General features: G+C 42.8%; 1 protein-coding gene across 1 annotated transcript in view; it reads right to left on the reverse strand.

Annotated features, from left to right (window-relative positions):
- KIF4A (kinesin family member 4A) overlaps window positions 1–26,382 on the reverse strand; it is a gene marked incomplete in the record, with an annotated part of 2,786,372 nt that overhangs the window by 2,223,394 nt on the left and 536,596 nt on the right. Inside the window, 1 exon segment of the mRNA XM_044057419.1 lies at window positions 4,740–4,906. Coding sequence (XP_043913354.1) covers window positions 4,740–4,906 — 167 coding nt within the window.

The following is a 26,382-nucleotide window of genomic DNA, read 5'->3' on the forward strand; positions in this document are numbered from 1 at the left end:
ACATCTCAAATGCACAGGTGAAAGCTGCTCTCTCTAAAGCTAAAAACACAGCATCTATGGGACCGGATGGTGTCCCTGGCTGTGTGCTACACGAGCTAAATGAGGAATTAAACCCACACAAGGCAGCTGTTTAATCTCAGCCTTACCACAGGATACGTGCCCAAGGAGTGGCGTACGGCAACTGTGGTCCCACTCCACAAAGGCGGTGCCTCTACGGACCCTGGTAATTACCGCCCCATAAGCTTAACAAGTCTAGTCTGCAAAGCTATGGAGAGGATCATAATGGAGCTCAAACAAAGATATAGGGGACTTGCAGACATTGGACCCGACCCAGTTTGGCAAGGGCAGATCATGCCTTTTGAACTTGGTCGACTTCTTCGAAACAGTCACCAAGGCCACTGATGAGGGAAAGGCAGTCCATACAGCCTACCTTGACCTTGCAAAGGCTTTCGACACAATACCCCACTCTGGTATTGTAGAAAAACTTACCAGCTTAAATATAAACCCATATGTCAAGATGGGTTGCAAACTGGCTTAAGGACAGAACCCATAGGGTTAGAGTTGCTGGCGCTATGTCAGACTCCAAGCCGGTCACAAGTGGTGTCCCACAGGGCTCGGTCCTTGGCCCCCTATTGTTCGGCACCTACTTCTCAGAAGTACAGGCCAACATGGGAGGACTTTGGCTGACAAAGTTTGCTGACGACTGCAAACTATAGTGGAAAGTGCATCGGACATGGATATCCTTCAGAAGGGACTCACGGAAACAGATAGCTGGTGCCAGAGCCATGGCCTGAAGTTAAACGCCAAAAAATGTATAGTCATACCCTTTGGGAAAAACAAGGTAACCCCAAGCTACCATATAGGTGGCAATCCACTAAGCACAAAAGAGGTTATCCGGGACCTGGGGACCCAGGTTGACAGTGGCCTTTCGTTTGACACTCACGTTGCTAAAGTGGTCAGAAAGACCTTCTACATTGCCCACCTGATCATGAAGGGATTCACATCCAGATCTAGTGAGGTCATTGTTCCTGTACTCTTCACTTATCAGACCAATGATAGAGTACAATGCCCCATTCGGGATGTATCTCACCCGACATCTGCAGCAATTGGAGAGACCCCAAAAGTTCCTCACCAAAAGGATAAAGGGACTCCAAAATCTATCATATGCTGCCAGATTGAAGAAACTCCAGCTCTATTCAGTTGCATACCGTCTGCTCAGAGGTGACATGTGCCTGACATACAAGGCCATGTCCAACCCGGAATTAATGGACTTGCTCCACCTCAAAAAACCCAAATCCACCAAAACCACTAGAGCAAGCAACTTAAACCTTAGCACGGATATAAATAGGACGTGCTGGAGGGATAGATTTATCACTCAGAGACTCCCTATGCTGTGGAATAAAATCCCAGTCCATGTGAGGCAGAGCACCTCGCTGGCTCTGTTCAAGAGAAATCTTGACCTGTGGATGGGAGATCGTAGGTTTATCCCGGGAATCATCTCTGTCACTGCTGGACAGAGGCACAACAAACTAATGGGCACAGTATTTTTTCATATAAGGGGTGGCGTAAGCCACAAAAATTTGGGCTAGGCTTATAAATGCCTTAGGGCAGATAGCCTAGTATAAACCTATGAACCTATATAACCTCTGAAAATTTTCTGCACCCAAATGTCTTTTGTTGCATCTAGCCAGTCTCTCTGGTACAAGGATAAGCAACCCCTGCCTGTCTCCAGAGGTGGGTTATCGGGCCTCCTTTAGGGAGCGCTGAAAGGGTCTGTCTAAAAAAATCTCTAGACCCCTGGTTTTACGGGTCTCCTCTGCCATGGGGGTGTTGCCGTCCATTGCAGCTCCCCCTGTACCTCTAGGGCAACCATCTCCACATGTGCCCTGGAACGGACTGTGGGACTTTATGAACCATATTTTTCGACCTCCCAACTGGTTCCTGGAAAGGTCCTTTAAAGGGTCGAAAAAAACAAACATAGCAGAGAGGGTCTTTCCATCTTTCTCACACCTGAAGAGTGTCCTTTACTGTGGGGCCAAACAAAAGTGCCATCAAAGGAAGTACTAACGAGAACTTGAAGGGCTCCGCAAAAATCACAGGTGCATTCATGCATGTCTCCTGTTGGAAATACCTGAACCCACAAGCCCTTGAGGCACCTTCTGCAGCATGCTACAAGTCTCATGCACAAATTAGATATAGCTTGTAGGGTTATCCAACTGAGAGGCTATTGAAGATTCAGCCTCAGCAGTGTTGGTTCCAGAAAAAGATTTTGATAGCTCTTTAAACAAATCTCTAAAGTCTCAAAATGTGCCAGATAGTTCAGTGATCTGAGTGCAAAAGTCACAGAAGCATAAACACCTCCCAGATCAATCTCTCTACACTCTTGTTAGGATGGACAGTCAACTCTGTTCAGCAAGTTATTTTGTAGTTGCCGCCACGACCATGGCATCTACTGGCACCCCTCTTGCCCTAAAATTCCCTTACTACTGGTAGAGCCAGAATCCAGACTGGCTCAACCAAAATCAGGTTCCTTCCACACACTCCTAGACACCAAATCAATGAGCTCATCAGTAGAAAAAGTAACCAGGAGGTGGATGGACCAGCCTCCAGAAATACAGATTCCTTCAGAAAAGGGTCTTGGATAAACCCGCCACCCTTCTGCTTAAGGATATCAAGAATGACTCCAAATGAGACATCACTGGGTGGTGATTTTGAGGACCCCTCTTCCTCATCGAAATCAGTATCCTCTGTGATTGACTCTTGAGGAGAGTCCAAGTGCCTCCTTTTACACGTTCTCTTCCTAGGGACTTTCTCGATGGGATGGGCTGTTGAAGTAACAGAAGAGATTAGCATACCCTGCAGGGTAGTCTGGAGGCTCAGAGATGGCTGTCCCTGTGGGGTAGAATGTTGACGCTCAAGACACAGACATCGGAGAAGTAGAGGGAGGATCCATCTGTCCTGCCAGAACAGAGAACACTCTTCACAACCTCAAAAGCATATTGCTCCAGACAGAAGGAAGACAACTAAGCAGAGAAAGCAGAAATCTGAACCATTAGCTCTCCCACCACTCTGAAAACCCACCGGGGTGGAAGTTGCATCCAAGCTATCTACAGCAGAGGCTCCAAGAGAAAGTGACAGCTATGAAAACCTTGGAGTAGACTCCAATAGCCCAGATCCAACAGGGATCCTTAAGCTCAGAGAGGCACCTGGCTCCAAGGACGTCAGAGCAGGTGCACTCAGAGCAGCTTTCGATCAGAAGAATGTGCTTTCTTCAGATCCAAACCAGACAAAGCAGCAATACTCGGATCCAAGGACTCTAAAGCAAGAGGCTGGATCAGAGGAGGAGTTATAATGGGTGAGGTAGTACATTATCAGTTTCTGGACCCGAAGGGATAGGAAAGAACTCCCATCTGAATTTGCACAGCGAGGAATTTCCTCAAGTCTCTCAACATCTGCTTTACTGAGACTCCTGGAGGAAGAAGAAGATGCTATGGATGGAGATTTGGAGCACCTTTCTAGAAACATTGATAGCACTCTGGGCAGGAATGGATCCAGATGGAGAGAATAAGTTGTCCTAAGTAAAGGCTTCAGATCAAAGGATGTAGGAACCGATACCATATTCATCAGATCTGAGTAAGGTCGTACTTTAATTTTGGAGCCAATCTTTTTTTTTTAGATTGAAGGGGAAGAGGTTGAAGATTCAGAAGGTTTAGACCCTTGTGCAGACTGTCTAGTTTTGTGTTTGGAGGATTATGGCCCAGTAATGGCCTTGGAGAAGGAAGGTGGCAGCAAGCCTTTCAAAATGAAATTTTCTGTCAGCTAAGACTCTGGAATTAAACCCATGACAGATGCTGTATTCTTGTTGGAAGTATTTTGGACCCCAACAGTACGCACAAATTATGAGCATCAGGAAATGGCAATTTGCTCCCATACTTATTACAGTTTGTAAATCCGGCATTGTCATTTTCAGATATCTTCAGAAAGAGGAGAGAATACTACAACTTTTTTTTTTTTTTTTTTTTTTTTGTTAACTAGAAAGAAAAGACTAAATACCAGCAATGGTAAGTTGGAAGAATACAAATATTTGTGCAAGAGTAAGAAATATACTAACTATGGCATTAAAGAGATGCACAAAAAGTGCAGAGATGGGGAAGATAGGCTAGGGCTACCAACAATGGTAGGAAAAAAGTAAACCAAGGTGTATGGAAAATAAAGGTCATCAGTAATAGCAAAGTAAATTTAAAAATCAAACAGTTTTTAGGAGTTAAGTAAAATCGGACTCCTCTCCCACTCAACGAGCTGAAGGTTATGTCTAGACACGAAAGCAGCAAACGAGATCAGATGTATGTTAGGGGTTAGTGCATTATGGGTAGAGATGAGCGAGATTTATTTGGTGGCCACGAGTTTGTGCAACTGCACAGTCTGATCAGAGGATTAGATCCAAACCCATTAGTTGAGGAATGAATGAAAACTGACATCAGAAAAAAGCCTTAAGGTGGACACCCATTGTTCTCCAAAGAAAGACCCGTTTCTTAGAAAATAGACTTTAAATGTTAAGTTACAGTTAAGGGTGCTATTAGTCTGTTCCTTTGGTCTGTAAAATGTGGAATGATGTTTCAAATCTCTGTAGCATTCAACATCCAAGGTGTTTTCAAAACCCTTAGAGCACTATCTCTAAATGTAAAATGGATCTTAAATTGCAAACAACCAGAAAATATTTTAAAAACAGAAAAACATACTTGTCAATTTTCTTCCTCTGATCAATTGTTATGGTAAAGATGGCATGAGATCTAGAGGACTGCGAATTCATAGCTGTAGAAGCTACTGTTCTTGAGTTGTTGCCCAACTCCAAGCAATGTACAGTATCCTCTGCACTGGTCACTTCCTTCTCAGTCAGTCCAACAATCTATGGAAATAAACACTTGCATCAAATATTTTATCAGCCCAGGCAAAGGAACAGGATCATTTCAGTTTTTCTAAATACCTGCACAGTTAAACACCATAAGCTATCCATTTGACAGCTATCCTAAGTTACAAATATGAAGCAACAGTAAACAAAGGGCATTAAAATTGGCAGAACTGACATTTCAATGATAACAGAAGATGAAGCTCAACAACCAACAGTGAACATAGAAAGATGCAACAAAAATTATAAGTTATGTACTTACCATCACTTGGCATCTGTGTTGTCCATTTTCCATTCTTCACCAATGGGATTGGATCCTATCCTCAGATCTGACTCTGCTACTTACACAAATGTTTGGATCCAGCTCTTGAGCTGCTCCATCTACCCGTAACTCTCAATTCTATCCTAAACACCTTAAATCAAGTTTGCTGTCTAATCTCCCACTTTATAATAGAGAAAGATAGAGACATAAAAAAGTCAGGGCTCAAACCCGTAAATGAATGGTTCCAGTACAGTCCAACATATACTACTTCTAGGAGAGAAGGATGGATGGAGGGGAGTTTAGGAAAAATGAAAATGGCAACGCAGATGCCAAGTTATGGTAAATACATAACTTAGAAATCTGATGTTGTCCTTTTCATTCTTCCTCACCAATGGGACAGAAGCTTCAGCTACGTAGACCTCAAGAGGCTCTCATGGAAGGACACATTGGAGTACTGACTAACAAAAAGAAGCTCTGTTCCTAGAGACCATGTCTAATCTGTAATGTAAAACAAACCTACAAGTCTTTGGCCAAGTGGCTGCAGCACAAATATTAATATAAGTCCTTGATCAGAAAGCAGATAAAGTAGTCAGACAGCAGAGTGAGCTCTATGGGGGTCATCGCAAATCTAGTCCTTTAAGAATAAACCAATGAAATGGTATCAATCCATATGGCTAGTGTAATTTTAGATACTGCCTACATTAATCCCATACTGCCTGACGCAAGCCGTTGGGGGGGAAAGGATAAAAATAGCTTACCGGACTTCCTGAACTGCCAACGTAATTGTCTGTGCACATCAAGGATATGAAGCATGTATTCTCACTCATTTGTAAATTTTGGAAATACGACTGGTAATTGTATGGGCTGGTTAATGCTGCTTTCTATTGCCACTTTAGGAAGAAAGGAAGGGTTGGCTCGTAGACACCCCCCATCCTTATGAAAATTAATTTAAGGAAGCTTAGCTGACCGGGCCTGGAGCAAAAATTATTTTTGCTGAAGTGATAGCTACTTAACAGATTGTTTTCCAAGAAAAACTTAGCATTGCATTTCTCTGCCCGTTCAAAGGGTTTCTGAGAATCCCTGAAGGACCACAGCAAGGTCCCACGTAGGAGGGTCCTTTATTGGGGTCTGAGGAGAAAGACACTTCATGAAGGCTCTACACAATCTGGACGAAGCCAGAGAAAAGGATTTGTTTCCAGAAAGAAAATTAGAAGGTGCTGCCCACTGAAGCTTAATTGTAGAAAAGCTAGCTCCTTCTTTAACAAGAGTTGTTAGAAAGAGAAGAATGGATGAAACTGGTGCTGACAAATGGTTGATATTGTGGCTGGAAGTCCAAATAGAAAATCTTTTCTATTTGCATCTGCAGACCACCTTGGTAGAAGCCTTCCAAGAAGCAAGCCTGGACTGCAACTATTACTGGAAGTGGAGAAACCATGCAGTTAGCTAGAAGGCATGGAGACTGGGGTGTTTAATTCTCGACAGATGAGATAGAAGATCCTGAGTGGGTTCCAGTATCCATGGAGGACATCTCAAGCAAGACCATAGGAAGGGTAACTGTACCGGTCAAGGACAGAAGGGGGCAATGAGGATGACTGAACTCTTCAGCCTACTTGTTTTCTGTAACAACTTTGGAATCAGGGAAACAGGAGAGTGGGCATATAGGAGACCAGAGGGCCAACTGTGAATCAGAGCATCTTTCGGTGACTCCCATGGAGTGGGGATCAGAACTAAGCATTTGCTGTACTTGTTGAGGTGTGTGTGTTTAATGAAATTTTGGAAAGTGTGAGGATGCCTGAGGAGTGGAGAGAATGTTTTGGTACCAATTTTTTAAGAATAAGGGTGATGTGCAGAGCTGTAGTAACTACCGAGGGATAAAACAGTCACAGCATGAAATTATGGGAAAGAGTATTGGAAGCTAGGTTAAGAAGGGAGGTGATGATTAGTGATCAGCAGTATGGTTTCATGCCAGGAAAGAGTACTACAGATGCAATGCTTGCTCAGTGCTGATGAAGTACAGAGAAGGTCAGAAGGAGTTAACAGTGTCTTTGTGGACTTAGAGAAAGCATATGACAGGGTGCCTAGAGAGGAGTTGTGGTATTGTATGAGAAAGTCGGGAGTGGCAGAGAAGTATGTAAGAGTGGTACAGGATATGTACGAGGGTAGTGCGACAGCAGTGAGGTCTGTGGTGGGAGTGACGGATGCGTTTAAGGTGTAGGTGGGATTACATCAAGGATCAGCTCTGAGCCCTTTATTTGCAATGGTGATGGACAGGCTGACATACGAGACAAGACAGGAGTCCTCGTGGACTATGACGTTTGCAGAGGACATTGTCATCTGTAGTGAGTAGGGAGCAGGTTGAGACCACCTTCGAGAGTTGGAGATATGCTCCAGAGAGGACAGAAATAAAGGTCAGCAGGACCAAGACAGAATGTGTGTGTGAATGAGAGGGAGGATAGAGGAATGGTGAGGATGCAGGGAGTAGAGTTGGTGAAAGTGGTTGAGTTTAAATACTTAGGATCAACAGTTCAGAGTAATGGTGAGTGAAGAAGAGAGTACAGGCAGGAAGGAGTGGGTGGAGAAGAGAGTGTCAGGAGTGACTTTTGACAGACTAGTACCAGTAAGAGTGAAAGGGAAGGTTTACAAGAGGGTAGTGAGACCAGCTATGTTATATGGGTTGGAGACAGTGGCATTGACAAAAAGGCAGGAGTTAGAGCTGGATGTGGCAGAGTTAAAGATGTTAAGATTTGCACTGGGTGTGACAAGGGTGGACAGGATTAGGAATAAGTATATTAGAGGGTCAGCCCAGGTTGGACGGTTTGGAGACAAAGCCAGGGAGCCGAGATTACATTGGTTTGGACATGTGCTGAGAAGGGATGCTCAGTATATTGGGAAAAGGTTGCTAAGGATGAAGTTGCCAGGCAAGAGGAAAAGAGGAAGGCATAAGTTAAGGTTTATGGATGTGGTGAGAGAAGACATGCAGGTGGTTGGTGAGAAAGATGCAGAGGACAGGAAGAAATTGAAACAGATGATCCGCTGTGGTGACCCCCAACAGGAACAGTCGAAAGAAAAAGTTGTTGAGGGGTGAGGCAAAGATCACTTGAGACATTCAAATAGATCTGCTGAGCCTGCCTGCTAGTGAGTTGGGTTTCCCCGGCATGTGCATTGCAATGAGAAAGCAGTCTGAAGCAACTGCCCATTCCTAAACCCTCATGGCCTCTCTGCACAGTTGAGAAGATAAAGTTCCCTTGCTTGTTAAATTTACCAGACTGACATGTCCATTTGAACTGCAATAGTCCCTAGAGGCAGAACGTCTTAAAATGCTTGCAGCACTAGGACTGCTCTCATCTCTAGAGCAATGATATGCAACTTGGTCTCTGGAGAGAACCACTCGCCTTGAATAGTCTCTCAAGAAATGCCCCTCCACCCTAGTTGGGAAGAGTCAGTGGTCAATGTGGGCACTGGAGGTAGAAGGGATAACAGTCTGCCCAGAAATAGTTCATTGGACTGCATCCACCAATGAATATGACATTTGCAGATCGGAATGAGTCTTAGCAAAATGATAGGTGCTGATAAAGCATGGACCACTGCACCGCCAAGGTCCACTGAAGGATTTGCATAAAGAATCATGCCAGAGGGACTAGAAGTGTTGCAGCTGACATCGACCCAAGAGATTGTAGTACTAATCTTGCTGGAGGAGACTGGGTGAAATGGTATCGACCGAACCGGATGTCTCAAAGTGGTAAGATGGGAAAGTAAGGATGCCACCTGAATTGTAGTATCCAAGTCCCTATGAATTCCAGGGTTTGCGCTGGGACTAGATTTGAATCTGCATCGTTTACTGAAATGCCTAAAGTATTACAAACCTGGAATTAGTAGTTCATAGCTTGTAAAAGTTGATACTTCAATGGGGCACTGAGGAGCCAATCATTCAGATATGGAAACACCTGGAATCCTAGAGTCTCAAGTGAGCTGCCACAACTGACATGCATTTGGTAGATACCCTGGGGGCTGGGGCAAGTCTAAAGGCAGTGCTCTGAATTGATGATTGGCTCCCAGCCAAAAAAGTAAATGTCTCCTGGATCACCCGTCTACTTGTGTGATACCATGCATCCTGGAGATCTACACAGCACATCCAAACATCCTTGTGCACAGTGGCAGAATGGACTGAATCGTAACCATGCGAACTTCATGTTCTTTACATACTGGTTCAACTTGCTTACATCCGAGATAGGTCTTGGGTCCCCTGTTTTCTTTGGCATTCAGAAAGTGCGAGTAAATTCCGAATCTCATCTGATCTGGCGGGACCCCCTGGATTACTCTTCTGAAGCAGTTTTTGTATTTCTTGTGCTGCATCTTTTTCCTGACTCTGTGGAAGGTTGGCAAGTTTCCTATTTAGGACAGGAGAAGTAAGGGAAATGGTTGTGTGCACCAGCAGGATTTATTCTTAAAGTGAAACTGTTATACAATATATGCACACGTGCATGCGCACACGCAGCTTTTGGCTCTTTACACTGCTATTTCTTAGAAGCGATATAGCTTTGCTGGCATTAGAATTTTCTGATTAGTTATGCATAGTTTCTTTTGGGGGATGTTATTTGGATTTCTAATTTTCACTCTGAAGGAAGTAAAGTTTTAATATTTCTTTACTTGGTGCAGAAAGTAGGATTGGATATAAAAAGCCATATTAAATGAATACTTCCTAGCTTTTATTAATTCCAGGATACTCACCGGATCTTTAAAGTAAAGACTGTTTGAAAAATCCAGTTACTGCAGTCAACTGTGGATTACTGTTGGGAGAGTTTGGTAGACTGCACATGAGCATTAGCAGTAAATAGGGTTACATTTATGCTCATCTAGTGGTAGGGACAGAAGCAGCCTGCTGTTCGTGCACTTATGAAGTTTGCATACACAAACCTCTCTCAAAACCTTTGTTTACATTTGTGTATTTAAAATTTAAACCACATTGACTGCGTTCTTTAAAGAATTTCGCTATACTATATCAAAATCTGAGACTGCTTATTGATGTACATAAGAGAAAATGCACACTACTGGCAAATTATAACAGATAGAATCTGCCTTTTTAATCAGTTAGCTCATTTAAGTTTGTCAGATTCATATGGCTGGTGGCAGGATGCTACCATAAAGCAACAAGGGGTATTAGCAGTGAAAAGGTAATTTTAGACCTTCCTGGGAAAACAATGCTGTTTGGGACAAAAAAAATAAATTTCGGAAAAGGTTAATGTTACAGCTAGGAGTTAAGACAGGAAAACCCTATTGGAATCAAAATAACTGCATTGGTAATTATGGCTTAAAATGGGCACCTACCCTGGCATAAGTTGTAACACTTCCGGCAATAGTTTTTCTTAGACTACAATCTATGAATATTTGAATTTTGTGGAAAGGTTTACAAGAAAAACATGACTATTGATATATACAGTTTTTAGCCGTGTTTGGATTAGCTTGATAAAGGATTACTGTTAAGTATATTATGAGAAAATGATTTTAACTTGATTGGTTATCATGCTACATACTAATGCTCTTAAGATTTAAGTTGGGGGTTATCTATTCAGATGTTTATTAAAAGATATAAAGGGAAGTGCTAAATAAAATCTAGTCTCTATATAGTCTTCACCACTGAAGTTTTGCTTTGAATAGTTTCAATTATGTACTTAACCATAATGACAGATCTGCAAGAAGGGCCCTTGTTTGGTATGTATTGTAGTGAATTTTAAGACATGCAGGTAAATGTGAGTGTGTGCCTTCTTTGAAGGCTGGGTGCCGGGCTGGCAACTCTACACCATAAAAATTCACAGCCAATCATTAGCAGACCAGAGTTCCTCTGTGGAGGCCCCTAACCGGGAAAAGCAGAAAAACAAGTTTTTCTACCAATGAATTTTTTGTGACATCAGTCCAGATGTTTAGATGCAAAGAAAGTGACCCACAACTGCATCCAGAGTTGGACAGTTGGAGCAGCACTTCAGGAGCACTGATGCGGCCCATCGAAAAAGAATTGCTGAAGCCTTGTTTTGTGGGACCAGTCTCTCTAGGGCAACTTTTTCCATTAAAATTTCCTCCACCTCAGGAGGAATTATCCCCATGCGAATCCGGGAAATATCCCTTAGATTTTCATAGCTACATCTTCTTACCACCTCACTGGTTTCTAAAGAAGGTCCACTGAAATGCAGGAAACTATGGTAGAGTCTTTCCCTCTTGCTGGCTGTGGGTGAACGTTTAACTAATGGCCCAAACAAGGAAGTGCCAAAGGGGCATTGATAAAGGACATCTTGAAGGACTCCGCAAAATCATATACCCACATCCATGCATGCTGGTCTCCCTATGACTATGCCTGAACCGGCTGCTTGTGAAGTACCTTCCTCTACAAGACAGTCTCATCGATGCATTAGAAATGGACAATAGAGGGGGGGCCACCTGAGAGAAGTCCTTCTGAAATCCTCCACAGACATGGACTTTAAGTATGCTAATTCCCTAGTCAAATTTCTCTGTAGCAGAGTGAAGAGTCCCAAGTACTTTAACGACCTCAGCGTGAAAGTAGCTCAGGCGTACACTTTCCAAATGTGTCTTTCCCTCTCTGGACTCCTAGTTCTATGGATGGACAGAAAAGCTCTGCTTAGCTAGCTCCTTCTTAGTGGGTGCCGCCACCACATCAACCAGGAATCCCTTGCTCTAGTGGAGTCTATCAGCAGAAGGGATGAGAAAGTACACTTGTGTACACTTACCATAAATGTAGATGTTAGTGTATTCACTGTTGCAGTCATTACATTTGAGTAATCCGCTGGCAGGCTGCCCTCAGTCGGCTTGAATAAAAGTCTTGGGTCCTGCGTCGGTTGTTCTCTTCCATGATGTCTGGTCGTCAGGGGTATAAAACATGCAGCCAACACAATTTTGTTCAGTTTTTATTGCCCCCAAAATGGGGAGCAAAAATATATAAAACAGAAATATATCTAAATGCACTTTTAGCAACATAAACTTTACCTTCATCTAAAAGGAAATACACCACAAAGGCTTTAGTATACAGTGAAGGAAAGAAAAAGTATAGAAAAGGGGGATGGCGGGTGGGTAACCCGGACTGCAATAGTGAATACACTCTAACATCTACATTTATAAGTATACACAACTGTACTATGTTCTTCGTGTTTCACTGTTGCAGTCATATTTGGGTAGAATCCCAAAGGTAAGGATGGAATTAAACAGCATTAGGAGCAGTTATAAGGCCTTGCAGAACTGCAGTGGTAAAGCCTGCCCTGGATTTGGAGAAGAGAGGCAAATGATAATGCTTTCTGAAGGTATGAACAGAACTGCAAGTAGCAGCCTCTAGAATGTCTTTGGTTGGAACCCCTCTGAGAAAAGCTGCTGACTTAGAGGCAGCCCTGGTTGAATGTAACCTGATCCCCTTGGGCACAGGCTTACCATGGTGCAAGTAGTAGAAACAAATGCAGTGGCTTATCCACTTTGAAATAGTCTGGTTTGATATAGCCTTCCCCTCTGACCCTGCAGCAAATGCTACCAGTAGTTGCTCAGACTTTCTTAGAGACTTGGTCCTGTTTAAGTAGAATCTTAGTTGTCTGTGTACGTCCAACGGATGCAGAATCCGCTCCCCCTTGTTCTGCGGATTTGGGTAAAATGTTGGCAGGTGAACTGTCTGGTTATGAGCCACACTGGATACCTTAGGCATAAAAGGATTGGTCCTGAGGGGCACCCTGTCTGGGTAAAATGCAATAAATGGCTCCACAGCCTGTAGTTCTGAAACCCTTCCTGCTGAAGTGACTGCCAAGAGAAAAGCTGTTTTCCAAGATAGAAATTTTATATCCACAGTAGCTGCTGGTTCAAAAGGAGGCAGGGTGAGTTTTTCCAGCACAAAATTGAGGTCCCCTGCAGGAGTTGGTGATCTTCTGGGAGGCCTTACATTTTTGGCCCCTCTAAGATACTATTTAAGCAGTGGATGAGAAAAGAGGGGAGGCTCTGTGTTGTAATGAGCCGAGATGGCAGAGGCCTGAGATGGCAAAGGCATGGATTTTTTATTAAAGAAAAAGATAGGCCCTTGTCAAGCATCTCAGTCAAATATTCTAAAATCTGAGGAATATTAAGCTTTGCTGTGTCTGTTCCTTGTGCTTGGTTCCAAGCACAGAATCTCTTCCATTTATCAGCATAAGATTTTCTAGTACTAGGCCTTCTGGCTTCCAAAATGACATCCATCACAGATTTACTGAGATGTGTTGTTTGAATAATTAAATTATCAGCCATGCTGCAACATTCAGAGTTTGGAGCAGTGTGTGCAGGATTTGATTGTTCTGCTGAGACAGTAGATGAGGTATTTGAGGCAAGTACCAAGGAGGAAGTTGAGACATTCCTTAGAAGTGGGTACCACTGCTGGTGAGGCCAGTCCGGAGCAACTAGGATCGTTTTTGGTTTTCCTGTCTGACTTTTATTAAGACCTTGGAGAGAAGAGGGGGAAGGCATAGACTGATAGGTTTTTTCCAACTGAAGGATAGGGCATCCACTTTCCATGCTTTTTTGAGAAGTTCTTGTATAGAATTTGTCCAACTGGCAATTTTGGGGCGAGGCAAATAGATTTATGTCTGGGCTCCACCATTTCTGTGTTAACATGCTGAAGATTTGTGGATCCAGTTTCCATTCGTGTGGGTCCATACGATTTCTGCTTAGGGCGTCTGCCAGAATATTTTGTTTACCTGGCAGGAATTGAGCTTTAAGATGTATTTGGCAAGTCAAAGCTGTGTTCCACAATGCCATGGCTAGTCTGCAAAGGGGGTAGGGAATGTGTACCTCCCTGCTTGTGTATGTAGCACATAACCGTGGTGTTGTCCATCCTCATCAGTAGTTGTCCTGGATGAAGCAAGTCCTTGAAGGCTGTCAGAGCATTATGAACAGCTAGCATCTCTTTCAAGTTGATATGCAGATGCATTTGTTTTGAGCTCCATTCGCCCTGAATGCATCTCCCCGCCAGGTGGGCCCCCCCAGCATAGTCTGATGCGTCTGTAGTTAGGGTTTGGGTGAGAGGGGGTAGAGTGAATGAGTCCCTTGTTATGGTGACATGACTCTGCCCACCAAAGAAATTCCTGTTGTAGGCAGGGAATGAGAGGAATCTGTTTCCAGACTGTAACAATGTTGACTCCATTAACTTTTTAGGTACCATTGAAGTTTCCTCATATGTAGTCTCGCATATGGAATTAGTAGAATGCAGTTTGCCATGAACCCCAAAGCCTGCAGAATTTGTCTTGCAGATAACTGGGTTTTTGTTGCCATTTGAAGTATGTTGTCAGTTTCCTTTGTCTGGCGTAAGGCAAGCCATCTGGGCAGTTGTATTCAAGCTTGCACCCAGGAAAGCAATTAGTTGAGAGGGTACCAGTTGGGATTTCTTTTCGTTTGTGTACCCTAGGCATGTTAGAAGCCTTTTTACAAACGCCAGATGTTGAAGAAGAGTGTCCTTGTCTTCTGCTTGAATGAGAGTCGTCCAGATAAGGATAAATTTGGACACTTCTTTGTCTGCAGAATGCAATTACTGGTGCCAGGCACTTTGTAAAGACCCTGGGCGCAGTAGATAAGCCAAAGGGCAGTGCAGAGAATTGGTAATGCAAAAAACCTGCCTTAAAGTGGAGGTATCTTCTGCATGATTCCCTTATTGGGATATGCAGGTATAGCTCGTTTAAGTCTAGTCACTAACCAAGCATTCCTGCCCAGCATAGGCAGTAGCTGTTGTAAAGTCAGCATTTTGAATTTTGGAATATCCAGGAACGTGTTCAAAATTGCTAAGTCCAGTATTGGACGCCAAGAATAGTCTTTTCTGGGTACCAGGAAAAGTCTTGAATAAAAACCTTGTCCTTTTTCCTTTTCTGGTACTGGTTGAATAACCCCCATATCCATGAGCGACATAACTTGTTTGAGCCTCTGCCCACTGATTTTGTGGCAGATCTGGCCATCCGTTTGGATTTGGCAAAGTATGGAAATTAAATCTGTACCCCTGGGATACTATGTTTAATACCCACTTGTCCTGGGAAATTAACTGCCAATTTTGAGCATGAAGTGCTAGTTTCCCCCCCAAGGGGGTTACCAAAAGTTAAGTGCTTGGTGATGGTAGAGGAAAGTCATTGAGACTGCTTACTGTAGGGTTGTGCTTTGTTTCCTCCAGATTTGGAGGTGGAGGCACCTCATTGCTTTGACCCGTAAGCACCCTGTGATTGCTATCTGGAACCTTTTGAGCGCCTGGATTTGCCTTGAATGGCTCTGTTGCACACAGGAAAGGACCAGTTTTTTAGTAGGCCAGTGCCTACTGAACCTGGGTGGCTGCACTTGCAAGAAATCTTTTACAGTTTGCATAGACTTAGCTTAGTCTTCCATTTTCTTTAAAACCTCTTCTGCCTCATTACCAAACAAAGTATCATGCTGCAAGGGGGCATCCAACAATTTAGCTTTAACATGATCAAGCAGATTTTGCTCAGAGTCAGGCATGCCTTCTAATCACAGATCCAGTAACTGCGGCCCTGCAAGAGGCCTCCACGGAATCAAAACCACATTGCAAAGTATGCTTTCCAACCTGTTCTGCTGAATGCAATAATTCCTGTAACTATTTTCCACACAGAAATAAACATCATTGTCTGTTTCAGTAAGCCCATAACATGCTGAAGATATTTAAGCATATGAAACTGGCAGTTTAAGGCCCTGATTGCCAAGGTTGCAGACTTATAAATCTTTCCCCATCTATCCAGCGCCCTGGAATCTCTATCAGAGGGGGTAGGATTTTTACATTTAATTACCACTCCTTTGATTCCTGGAATAGGATCTTTACAAGGTGTAGACACCGATTCCTACAGCACAAAGGGACTTCTAGTAAGCATCTCCAACTTTGGTCTAAATATTGTGAAACCAAAGATAGCATTAAAGGACACCTTAAAGCTTTCTGCAAAAATCACAGCCACATCCAAGCATGGCGACTCATGGCAATGCCTGTACCAGCTGCTCATGCTGTACCACCTGATGCACTGGCTAGCAGGCGCAGGGCTACAATAAAAGGTGGACTTAAGGGTAGGCATTTGGGTGATCACTGTTTTTTTGAACATACGAAGGAAAATTACCAGAGAGGGACTTGGACCCTCTGAAAATGAGGAAAGTGTGCAATGTAGTTCAGTGCTCTGAGAGCAAAGGTTACTTAAGCATATGCCCATTTCCTTAATCTACTGGGGTCTTTTCACCCAGTGCTTTCCATCATTTTGGACTACTAAATCCTTCCCAGCTTTTTCAGAAATTGGTTCTTTGGCAAGGTACTTCCATACCTCTGTGGTATAAGATCTATGAGAGCATCTGGAGGGGGAACCACTTTAGACACAGATGAGCCAGTCTCAAAAGCTTCAAGAAACACATTCATCTGGGGGGAAAGTTTGTGGACCAACCCCCTCTGCTTAATCAATCCTAGGTGATCTCCAAAGGTGAAGTCTTCCAGAGGGTGTCTGGGAGATCCTTCACCATCCAAATCGAAGTCTTCAGTGCTTGACTTACGAGAGGAGTCAGTTTCCTCAGAATATGACTCTGGGGTTTAGTAAAGACAGGTCAAAACCAGACTGGGAACTTGAGTGTTAAGTAGTCTTGAAGCTTACGGATTCCAATTGTATGTCAATCCAAATAAGATGTAAGGAAGAGATCCCAACTATGCATGTACCTGCCTTTTTGGCCCAGCCAAAATACCCTTCCAAGCCTTGAAAGCAAATGTGGCAACTGAAGATGAGGAAGTACTCCCTTTGGTCCAAGGGCTCAGTAACATTCCCATTTCCAGAAGAGGTTTGCTACGAGGAAGATCTTAGACCCAGGCTGTCAAGTCCTCAGGCTCACAGAGAGAAATGCCTCCAAGAACTTTGAAGTCTGCTCCACCATCATGAACCTGACGGACTTTGGCTCTGGGACTCATCTTGAACAGACGGCATTGATGCAGAGAGATTTAAAGGGACATAGCAGAATCCGTAGTTCCCTGGACTGCTGAATCTGAAGTGCTCTGGAAAGGTTTGGACGTATGGAAACCTATCCCAAAAACTGAACCAGTATATGATGGAGGTAAACAGGCCTGCACCTGGGTACCCCTTCAAGGACCCCCCCCCCCTCTCTAGCTGGATCAGTGTCCCAGGCTATTTCATCCTTTGGTCGACAGCCTCTTCTGCAACACTTTTGATGGATCAGACTGGCCTAGTGATGATGCTACAGGTGGTGGTCTGAAATGGCCATTAGTCTTGTAGTATAGGTGAGTATTACAGAGCTCACCATATCTGAAGTAGTAGCTCAAGAAGAGGGAGTTTTGACCAGACTAACAGGTGGATCCACATGCTTCAATGTTTTCAATACCCAGACCAAGTCTTGCTTCCAATTTTTTTCCTCAAACCTTCTTTTCAATTACTTATTCTCTTCTATTCTCCTCTTTAGACTTTTCCCTCTTTTCTCTTCCCTGTCCAGTTGTTGGAAGAAGCTGATGCTGGTCTGGATTCACAAGACATAATTGAAGCAGAAGACTGGGGGGGGTGTTTATAATCCATTTTCCCTCCTCCTTGTACAGCCTCAGACCCAAAAGCAGTACAAATATCACAATTAGTCTGTAAAGGAGTACGCTGACTAGGCTGTGAAACTAGTATGTATACAGAGAAGTTAGAGAGTGGGTGTTGTGGAGGGATCTTGTGCCCACAAGCTGAACATTTTAAAACCTGAAGGTCTGTCTGACATCACAAACTATCAATTCACAAACTATCAATTCACACTATCAACTGCACAGCAATCCAGAAAGAGAAAATTCTCTACTTATTTCCTAATGATGTTAAGGAAACAAGAGAACTATATAGAAGCACACCATTAACACACTTGTCAACCTTGACAAAAATATTAAAATCCTGAAAAGCTATAGCAGCCTAAACCTAAAACAGTTAACACTTCAGCATATCATACAAATAGAGTAACAAATAGGAAAAATAAACAAAAATCTTTCAGTTATGAAATGAAAGCTCTAACACATGACAATATGAATCAGGAGGCCAACTAGATCAAAAGTAAACTGGAGAATTAGGGGTAGGGGAGGAGTCACAGCCTTCATCCAAAGCTACGGAAGATGTCAGATTTGATGACCCACCACTTAAATTGGGATGAAGATGGACATTGGATATTCTAATTATGTAAGCAAGCTAACCTTCCCAATGAAAAAGCAGCAGCTGCATTTCTACAAATAGTGTCTGCACCTCCAAGACGCTCCTCAGACAGAGTTTCAAAACGTGTCGCATCAGAAAACCTGTTTAGCATGCAACAAAGCCATTTAAACTAAGCACATTGCAAAATAAATTTCTACATGAAGCCCCGAAAATTTTAAATTTTGAAAACTGAATTACTAGACTGAACCAATTTGCAGATAAAGATAATCATTACGTGGCACTGAAGTTAAATTTAGAATCTGAATTAGTTACATTAGGTAACATTTATGCCACCAGTGTCAACAGGCAGAATTTGAGGGTGTGTGTCGTGAGTTGAGTTGGTAAGAAGGGATAATTATCTGGGCAGGAGACAGTCCTAAAACATTAAGAGTTCCATACACAAAAGGTATTTAAACAAAATTAATTGATACATGTTATGTTGTTTGCAGATAGTGAGTTAAGGCCGGGGAAAATCCTATTTAACGATAAGTATACAAGGTTCAAAAGAATGGACAGGATATATATCCAAGAGAATAGAAACATGAAAAATAGGAAACCCTGAATACTGCACTGTGATCAAGCTCCTCTAGTGGCAATAATTGGGTCTATATTAGATAATCCAAATTTTAAAAGTTCGAAAATCTAATAAAAATAAAGCACAAACTTACCTGAATGTTTTAAGCAGGGGGACAAGCCCCCCCTACACCCCCATGTGGGGGTCTGCACCCCACATACCTCCCTATCTTTAAATATACAAAATCCAAGATCACACTACAGTGCAGTAAAGGGAAATTTTCCCATTCAGCACTGTATGGAGAGCTCTACTGAAACATTCAAACTTTCAGAAGTTAGACCATATGGTGTTCAGACTTAAAAGTTCGTTCAATCACATAATATATACCCGCAATAATTAACCTCTTGACAGAACAGTGGAGATTCTACACCCTCTGTATTAGAGAAAGGTACTCAAGAAACACTGCAGAAAAGGCAGCAACATATGCAAAGGAAACAAGAAAATGTGTAGTATGCACTGTAAGAATGCCAGAAATGGCTTAAGAGTACAGCAGAAACAAAATAGCAAAATGGTCTGCAGCATCACAGGATGATTTTATAGACAAAGGAAAATCTATAGCATACTGCAAAGACAGACAAGTTTAACAGCACAGCACAAGTTCTTGGGATACCCATACTAAAGGCAAAATAATTTGGCAGTAAAGCTGAAGGTGACAAGAGAAAAGATGGGCACATGCAATTCAGGATATAAAAGGCACTGAATGAGCCCGTAGCAATTCTAGTAAATTTTACCGACTTGTTGGGCTATTTCAGAGAGTGAAAATGGTGCCATGAAGGAGGAGACTGATTATTCTTGAAATAAACCATTACCAATGTAAACAGCTGATCAAATAAGAGAACTGATTAAGTGAATATTAGAACTAAATACGCAACTGAAGATCACTGTCACAGGAAATCTTTTGGCTTGAACGGAATTTCCAGAGATACACATTGGGAAGGATGCAGCTAAACAAAATACTTTGTGCTAAACGAAGTACTTGTTGCATAAGAGATTCAAGTCATCTTAGAGGCAGAGATTCCTGGGCTTCAAAACAGCTGAAATGACCCCAACAAACTAATACTAATATTGGCCAGCACTAACTAAATGGAGATAAAATCCAAGTGGCAATAACTGCATCAAGACAGGTAGAATTCAAGCCAGAATTACTAAACAATCTGTGTTTTTGTAAAATGTAGGTAAACTTCTGACAATATCAAGAAAACAAAGTTAAGCCAAGAAGAGGAGCAAGGAAAGGACCCCTACTAAATTTAGACGCACAGAAGGCATTCAATAGGGTACAATGGAACTCTCTGTTACTGCAGCAGATGAGTTTCCCAAATGGCATTTGTGATGGTACAGAACATAAAATGATGCATGTGTGGGTGAAGAAAGACTAAGTTGACCCCATCTTTCAGTGTAAAACGTTGAACAAGCCAAGTCTGCCCTCCTACTTGCACACTATTTTGAGCCTCTAGCTGCAGACTTAGGAACTCTCAATTACAGGACTTGGATTGGGACAACAAAAACTAGCACTGTACATGGATTTATTGATCTACAAAACAATCCCAGAGGAACAGAGATCGCCCATTTTCAACATTAAACAAATTTGGAGAGATTTCTGGCTACATGTGCGATGCCCACCACTGCTGCCAATGTGTGATGGGCACCAATGTGTAGTCCCTATGCTGGGGCAGTAATAAAGGAGCCTGAATCTTCACACCACTGACACTGGAGAGGGACATACACTTGGAAAACAAATGGACAGACACTGCTTGATGCAGGTTGGTCTACATCGGGAAATACCATCTCCCTTAAGACCGCACAAGAAACACTCAGTCCGGGTTCTGGATGTCTATATCTGTCTCCCTCCAGATCCCCAACGAGACTCCCCACTGGTAACACCTATAGGGTTCAGTCCTCCGAATGTCCAAGCCAAGTCCTCCAGCACTCCCTCTATAAACCAAGTGCTTTGTGTCCCAGTCCTAAGTAGCTGACACACCTGGAAAAGGCTGACAGGTTTACTAGCTATACCACCTTCTACCCAGATTATAAGGTAGATTCTCTACCACTAAACACACCGCAATCAGTTATACTCTAAGAACCTTAAAGGGTGTCCAATTACACTGTGCAATATTACTACTAATACAAATAAGAGTAGTTTATCTAGCCCCACAGTGGCACCAAATATATACAACTACTCTCAAAGGTTAGATACTCTCTGCAAGAGCCAAGCTGGTTAACCATTGCTGTGCCAGTGTCCTCTATTAAAACACATTCTAATTCAGATACTATAATACGTGTACATCTCTTCATTTCAGCAGGGTGCACTGTTGATTTTAACACAACACAAGCAAAGCTCACATACATTTTCAGTGCAAGCATCTGTACAGATCAGTTTGATATACAAATGACAATTTACAAAATTCCAGCTGGCTGTGATGGCACAAGTCATACATCCACTGCCCTACTTCTCCCTGGCATGGCTGGCATTACCTCCTATCATCACATATGTGACGCCCCTGCACCGGCCCAGTAATCAAGGAGCCTCAGTCCTCACCATTAGCACCAGTGAGGGATGTGCACATTGGGAGGATGACAAGTACACACACACTGAAGTACAATTTCCCTTAAAAGCAGAGAGTTCAGTCAGTCTGAGGCTGGTTTCTCACATTCCCTCCAGATCCTCAATAAGACTTCCCACTGACACAGTTATAGAGTAAAGATCTCAGCCGACTGGTCAAGCCAAAACCTCCAGCACCCTTTGTCCAATCAGTGCTTCGTGTCCCTGCAAAAGTAGCTGACAAACATACACAGATTTGATTTACATACAGACACTCCTGGGGAAGGCTGAAACAGGTTCACTAGCTATGCCCCCTTCTCTCCAGACTATACGGTAGTAACAGCTGCCACCAACCACAACTTATCAGCTACTATAAGACCATTACAAAACGTGACCAATTCTATTTATTTTAGATTTGTTGACTGGGAGAGTCCAACTGGATTACAAGTCCATTTTCAGTGAAGGCCCGGGGAGAGAAGCTCCAAGAGAACATTTTTTTTTTACAAAACAATTTTAAGGACAGACTTTTGACATACAATTTCCATAGAAGAGACTGACATACATACTAACAGATAGGATAAACGTGTAGTGTGTAATGTTACTATTATCCAAATTGTGTGATCAAGACTTAAAGGCTATTTATGAGTGGCCTATACGGTGTCACCAAATACATATGCAAGTACTCTAAGAGCTTAAATATCTCTAAACAAACCAGCCACAATTAAAAGTTTAAATACAATTAATAAATAATAAAACAAGACAATACTCAATAACTCACAGTGAGAGTTCAGAATCACAGGAAATACTTCAAAACATTGCAGGACGGTCTCAAATACAGAAAACATCTAAACTAATCTTTACTGTATTCCTATCTATATACAGATGATATGCCCTAAATGGCTTGCTTATAGAGCTAGAAAAGTGCTGATAAGATGTTGCCAGATCCAAAGACTAATACAAAATGCACAGACTCTCTCTCTCTGAGATGGTTCTTAAATTATCAAACATTTCTGCTGGGTTCTCAGATTACAACATTCTTGGTCACCTCTGCCTTCAGTTTCCAGGCTAACAGAAACTTAAAAAGTTAGCACCTCTGTTAAAAATACTTCTCTCAGAAGTTTGCTTAGAATTGGAAGTCATAAAACAGTTGAACACTTAAATTTTGAAACCTGTAATTATCTCAGTTTCCAGACAATAGAAAGAACTCCTAGCTGTAGACATTCTGTCTCCTAGCGGAGATGAACACCATCATAAAACTCTGCTTTTCTTGAGGGTTTGCAAGTTAACTATGTTCCAACCTTTATCAAAATATACATTTGCATAGGCATATAGTTAATACTCGTGTCTGCTCTCTCAGCACGGTACACTGTGGTTACATTCTTGAAGCTCGGTACAAAACAGTTCAACACACTTATGCACATATAGATTAATATACACAACACATTTTTCTTACATTTGTAAGACAAGCATATAGATCATATTACTACTCACAAATGAGAATTATTTACAAAATTCCAGCTGGCTGGGCTGGCAGCCTTCACAACATCCCCTCCCCTGTGAAGAGGAAAGCTAGTTTTTCAACTGACCCTTGAGAAATGCAGCTTTAGATAAATAAGTATATCTGGGAATATGTTACCACATTCCATCTAAAGAGCCCATCTGCATTGATATTGCTGACCCCACTACTGTGTTGTACTGTTATATCCCATGCCTGCAATCTTAAGCTCTACTTTAATACCTTGGCATTTTGCTGGCTGCCTCTATTGCAGCCATATTACCGGGCTGTGGCCTGTAATTAGTGAATTTCCTTCCATAGAAATAAGGCTGAAGTTTCTACAGTGCCATACTACGGCTAGACATTCCTTTTCTACAACTGCATAGCATTCCTCCCTAGGCTGGAGTCTATGGCTGATGCACATCATTGGGTGCTCTTCTCCCTCAGAAGAAGCCTGGCTAAGTACAGCCCCCCATCCCATGGTTTGATGCATCGACCTGCACATCAAATTATTTGCTGTAATCTGGACTGGCTAACACAGGGGGTCCTCCCAAAGCTACTTTAATCTTCTGGAATACCTGCTCACATGGTGGGGGGGGGGGGGTCCACACTACCTCATCTGGCCTGTTTTACCTTGTCAGGTCTGTCAGGGGAGCAGCTATGGTACTAGAATTGGGGACAAACTTTCTACAATAGTCTGCTGACCTTAAGCAAGCCCACACTTACTTTAGTGACAGAGGCAGGACAAGCATGAATGGCTTCCACTTTGGCAGGTTCTGGCCTATCTTACCACTCCTCACTCTATGTCCCAGGTAGGAGACCTCTGCCATATCCATCTGACACTTACTGGCTTTATGGTCACCTCTGCTCTCTGCCTAGCACTTACCAACATGCTGAATGTGCTCTTCCCAGGAATGGCTGCAGATGGCAATATCATCCAGGTAGATAAGGGTATAATCTTCTGCCCCGCTAGGATACAATCTACCAGCCTCTGGAAAATTGCTGGGGTATTTTTCATCCCAAAGGGAATATTCGTGAACTCATACAAGCTGAAAGGAGTCACAAAGGCTGACCTCTCTCTAGCCCACCATGGGTTCCCTTATATCCATGTGCAGCACAGGGTATCCCTTTCCTGTGCAAAGATACCATGCTTGCTAGGTATAGATCACTTTTTTCCACAAACTCATCTGCAGAGTTGCATTTCCTGTCTGCCAACCAGATTCTCATGTCTGCAGTAAAGTGCTAATGGCTTGTCCAGTCACAAAAGGTCTGCCAGCCCTTGAAAAGTGACTTGACACCCACTCACTCACCTATGGGAAACTGCTTAACACAGCAATATAATCAGCAATATAATCACATACACTTTCATCTGATTTACATCTATAATCATGAAACTTTTTTTCTGTAAGCTTCGGGTGTTCGCAAATGTTAAAACATCATAAGCTGTGCTTAACTATCATAATCTAAACACTCAGTATCAGAAACAGTTAAAGCTTTACCATGGAGTAAGGGGGTGAGGAAATGTTCCCAGAGCCCTCGGTCAAAATTTATTGTTTGCATACTCTCAAGTATATGAATAAAACTAATCAAAATAGTCACCTTCTTGGAACAGAGGAAGAAGTTTACTGACCTTTATTGCTTTTGGGGTACGGTTACTCCCTTCCCCATTACCTCCATGACCATGGCTAAAAGTCAGCATTTCCTCATCTTGTTGCCTCTGCCTCTTTCTGGCTTACAAGTGCCACAGTCTCTGTTTCTACTTCCAACCATTTGGCTTCCAGTTGAAGTCTCTAACTCGACAGATTTTTAAGCCCTCTGAAGAAACAAACTGTCCTGTTTCAGAGAGCTGTAAATTCCCATCACCAAATTGGTTATCCTGGCTTATGGTCTGTGCTGTGGCTGTGGTTACGGCTGCAATCATTTCCCCTTAAGGCAGGCTTACATGCCCCAGTCCTTTGGCTTGGCATATCTGAGCTAACTGGTTCCTTGTCAGCTTGCCATAATCCTATGCCGACATCCTTGCCTGCTCTCCCCGACTATGCTAACAAAAAAGTAAATAAAACTATTGTGATACGAAACAAACTCTACTTTGTGGCTCTTGAGATTACAAACACCTTCTTTAGTGACACTACTTAGAGGCTACAGAATTCAACACCCACACCACTCAACAATATGCAAGCATGTGATGATCACTTCATTGCCAACCAATAAAAAATTGACACCCACCACTGCTGCCAATGTGGGATGGGCACCAATATCTGTCATCCTCATGCTGGGCCAATAATCAGGGAGCCTGAATCATCACTGACGCTGGAGAGGGACGTGCACTTGGAATACAAAGGACACAGTACTTCCAGATGCAGACCTCTCTGCATCAAAGTACAAATTACCTTAAGAGCACACAGGGAATACACACAGACTGGAGTCTGGCAGTCTGTCTCCCCTCCAAATCCCCAACAAGACTCCCCACTGGTACAGCTGTAGGGTTAGGTCCTCAGCCCAATATCCAGCTGTAGCGTTAGGTCCTCAGCCCAATGTCCAAGTCAAGTCTTCCAGTACCCTCTCTGTACACCAGTGCTTCGTGTCCCTGCCCCAAATAGCTGACACACGGGACAGGTTGGCACAGATTTACTAGCTATGCTGCCTTCTGCCAAGACTAGTAGGTAAATTCACTGCCACCAGAAACTCCACAATCAGCTACTCTAAGTTCCTTAAAGGATGTCCAATTATACTATGCAATATTAATACTAATACATATGGTTGCAGTTCACACCAAGACGGCTAGGCCTTCTGAAGTGGCCCCCACAGCGTCACCAAACAAATGCAAGTACTCTCAAATGTTGGATACTCTCTACAAGAACCAGCCACAATAAAAGTTTTAGATACATTTAATAATAAATCTTCTGTCTTTCGGCTTTTCCCGGTTAGGGGTCGCCACAGCAGAACTCCGGTCCGCTAATGATTGGCAGTAGATTTTTATGTGCTGGCTTGCCCGGCCCAACGCACAACCTTCAGCAAAGAAACGCCCTCCACGCATGTAGGCACACAGAAAACGCTCTGAGAATCGAACGTGCACCGTCTAACTGTGAGGTGACAACACTACCGCAGCTCCACCACAGTTTATTTAATAAATAAAACATGAAAATATTATATATTTACAGCAAACCAGAGTTCAAATCACAGGAAACACTGAAATTAACATTGCTGGACAGACTCGTACAAAAACACTCTAAACTAAGATTCACTATATTCCTGACTGAATCTAAGAGAATTACATTGCGCCCTAACCTTACATGGGCAAGGTAAGAAAATACGTGACCAGTCTTTCTGGTCAGGCTCCCAAAGAGAATACTCTACCCTCTGAGATGACTCTAAAATATAATTTCCACGATGACTTGCAAAATGACCTCCTCTGG

Source organism: Protopterus annectens, chromosome 15.part0 (assembly GCF_019279795.1).
Source record: "Protopterus annectens isolate FY-2018-M chromosome 15.part0, PAN1.0, whole genome shotgun sequence".
NCBI lineage: Eukaryota > Metazoa > Chordata > Ceratodontiformes > Protopteridae > Protopterus > Protopterus annectens.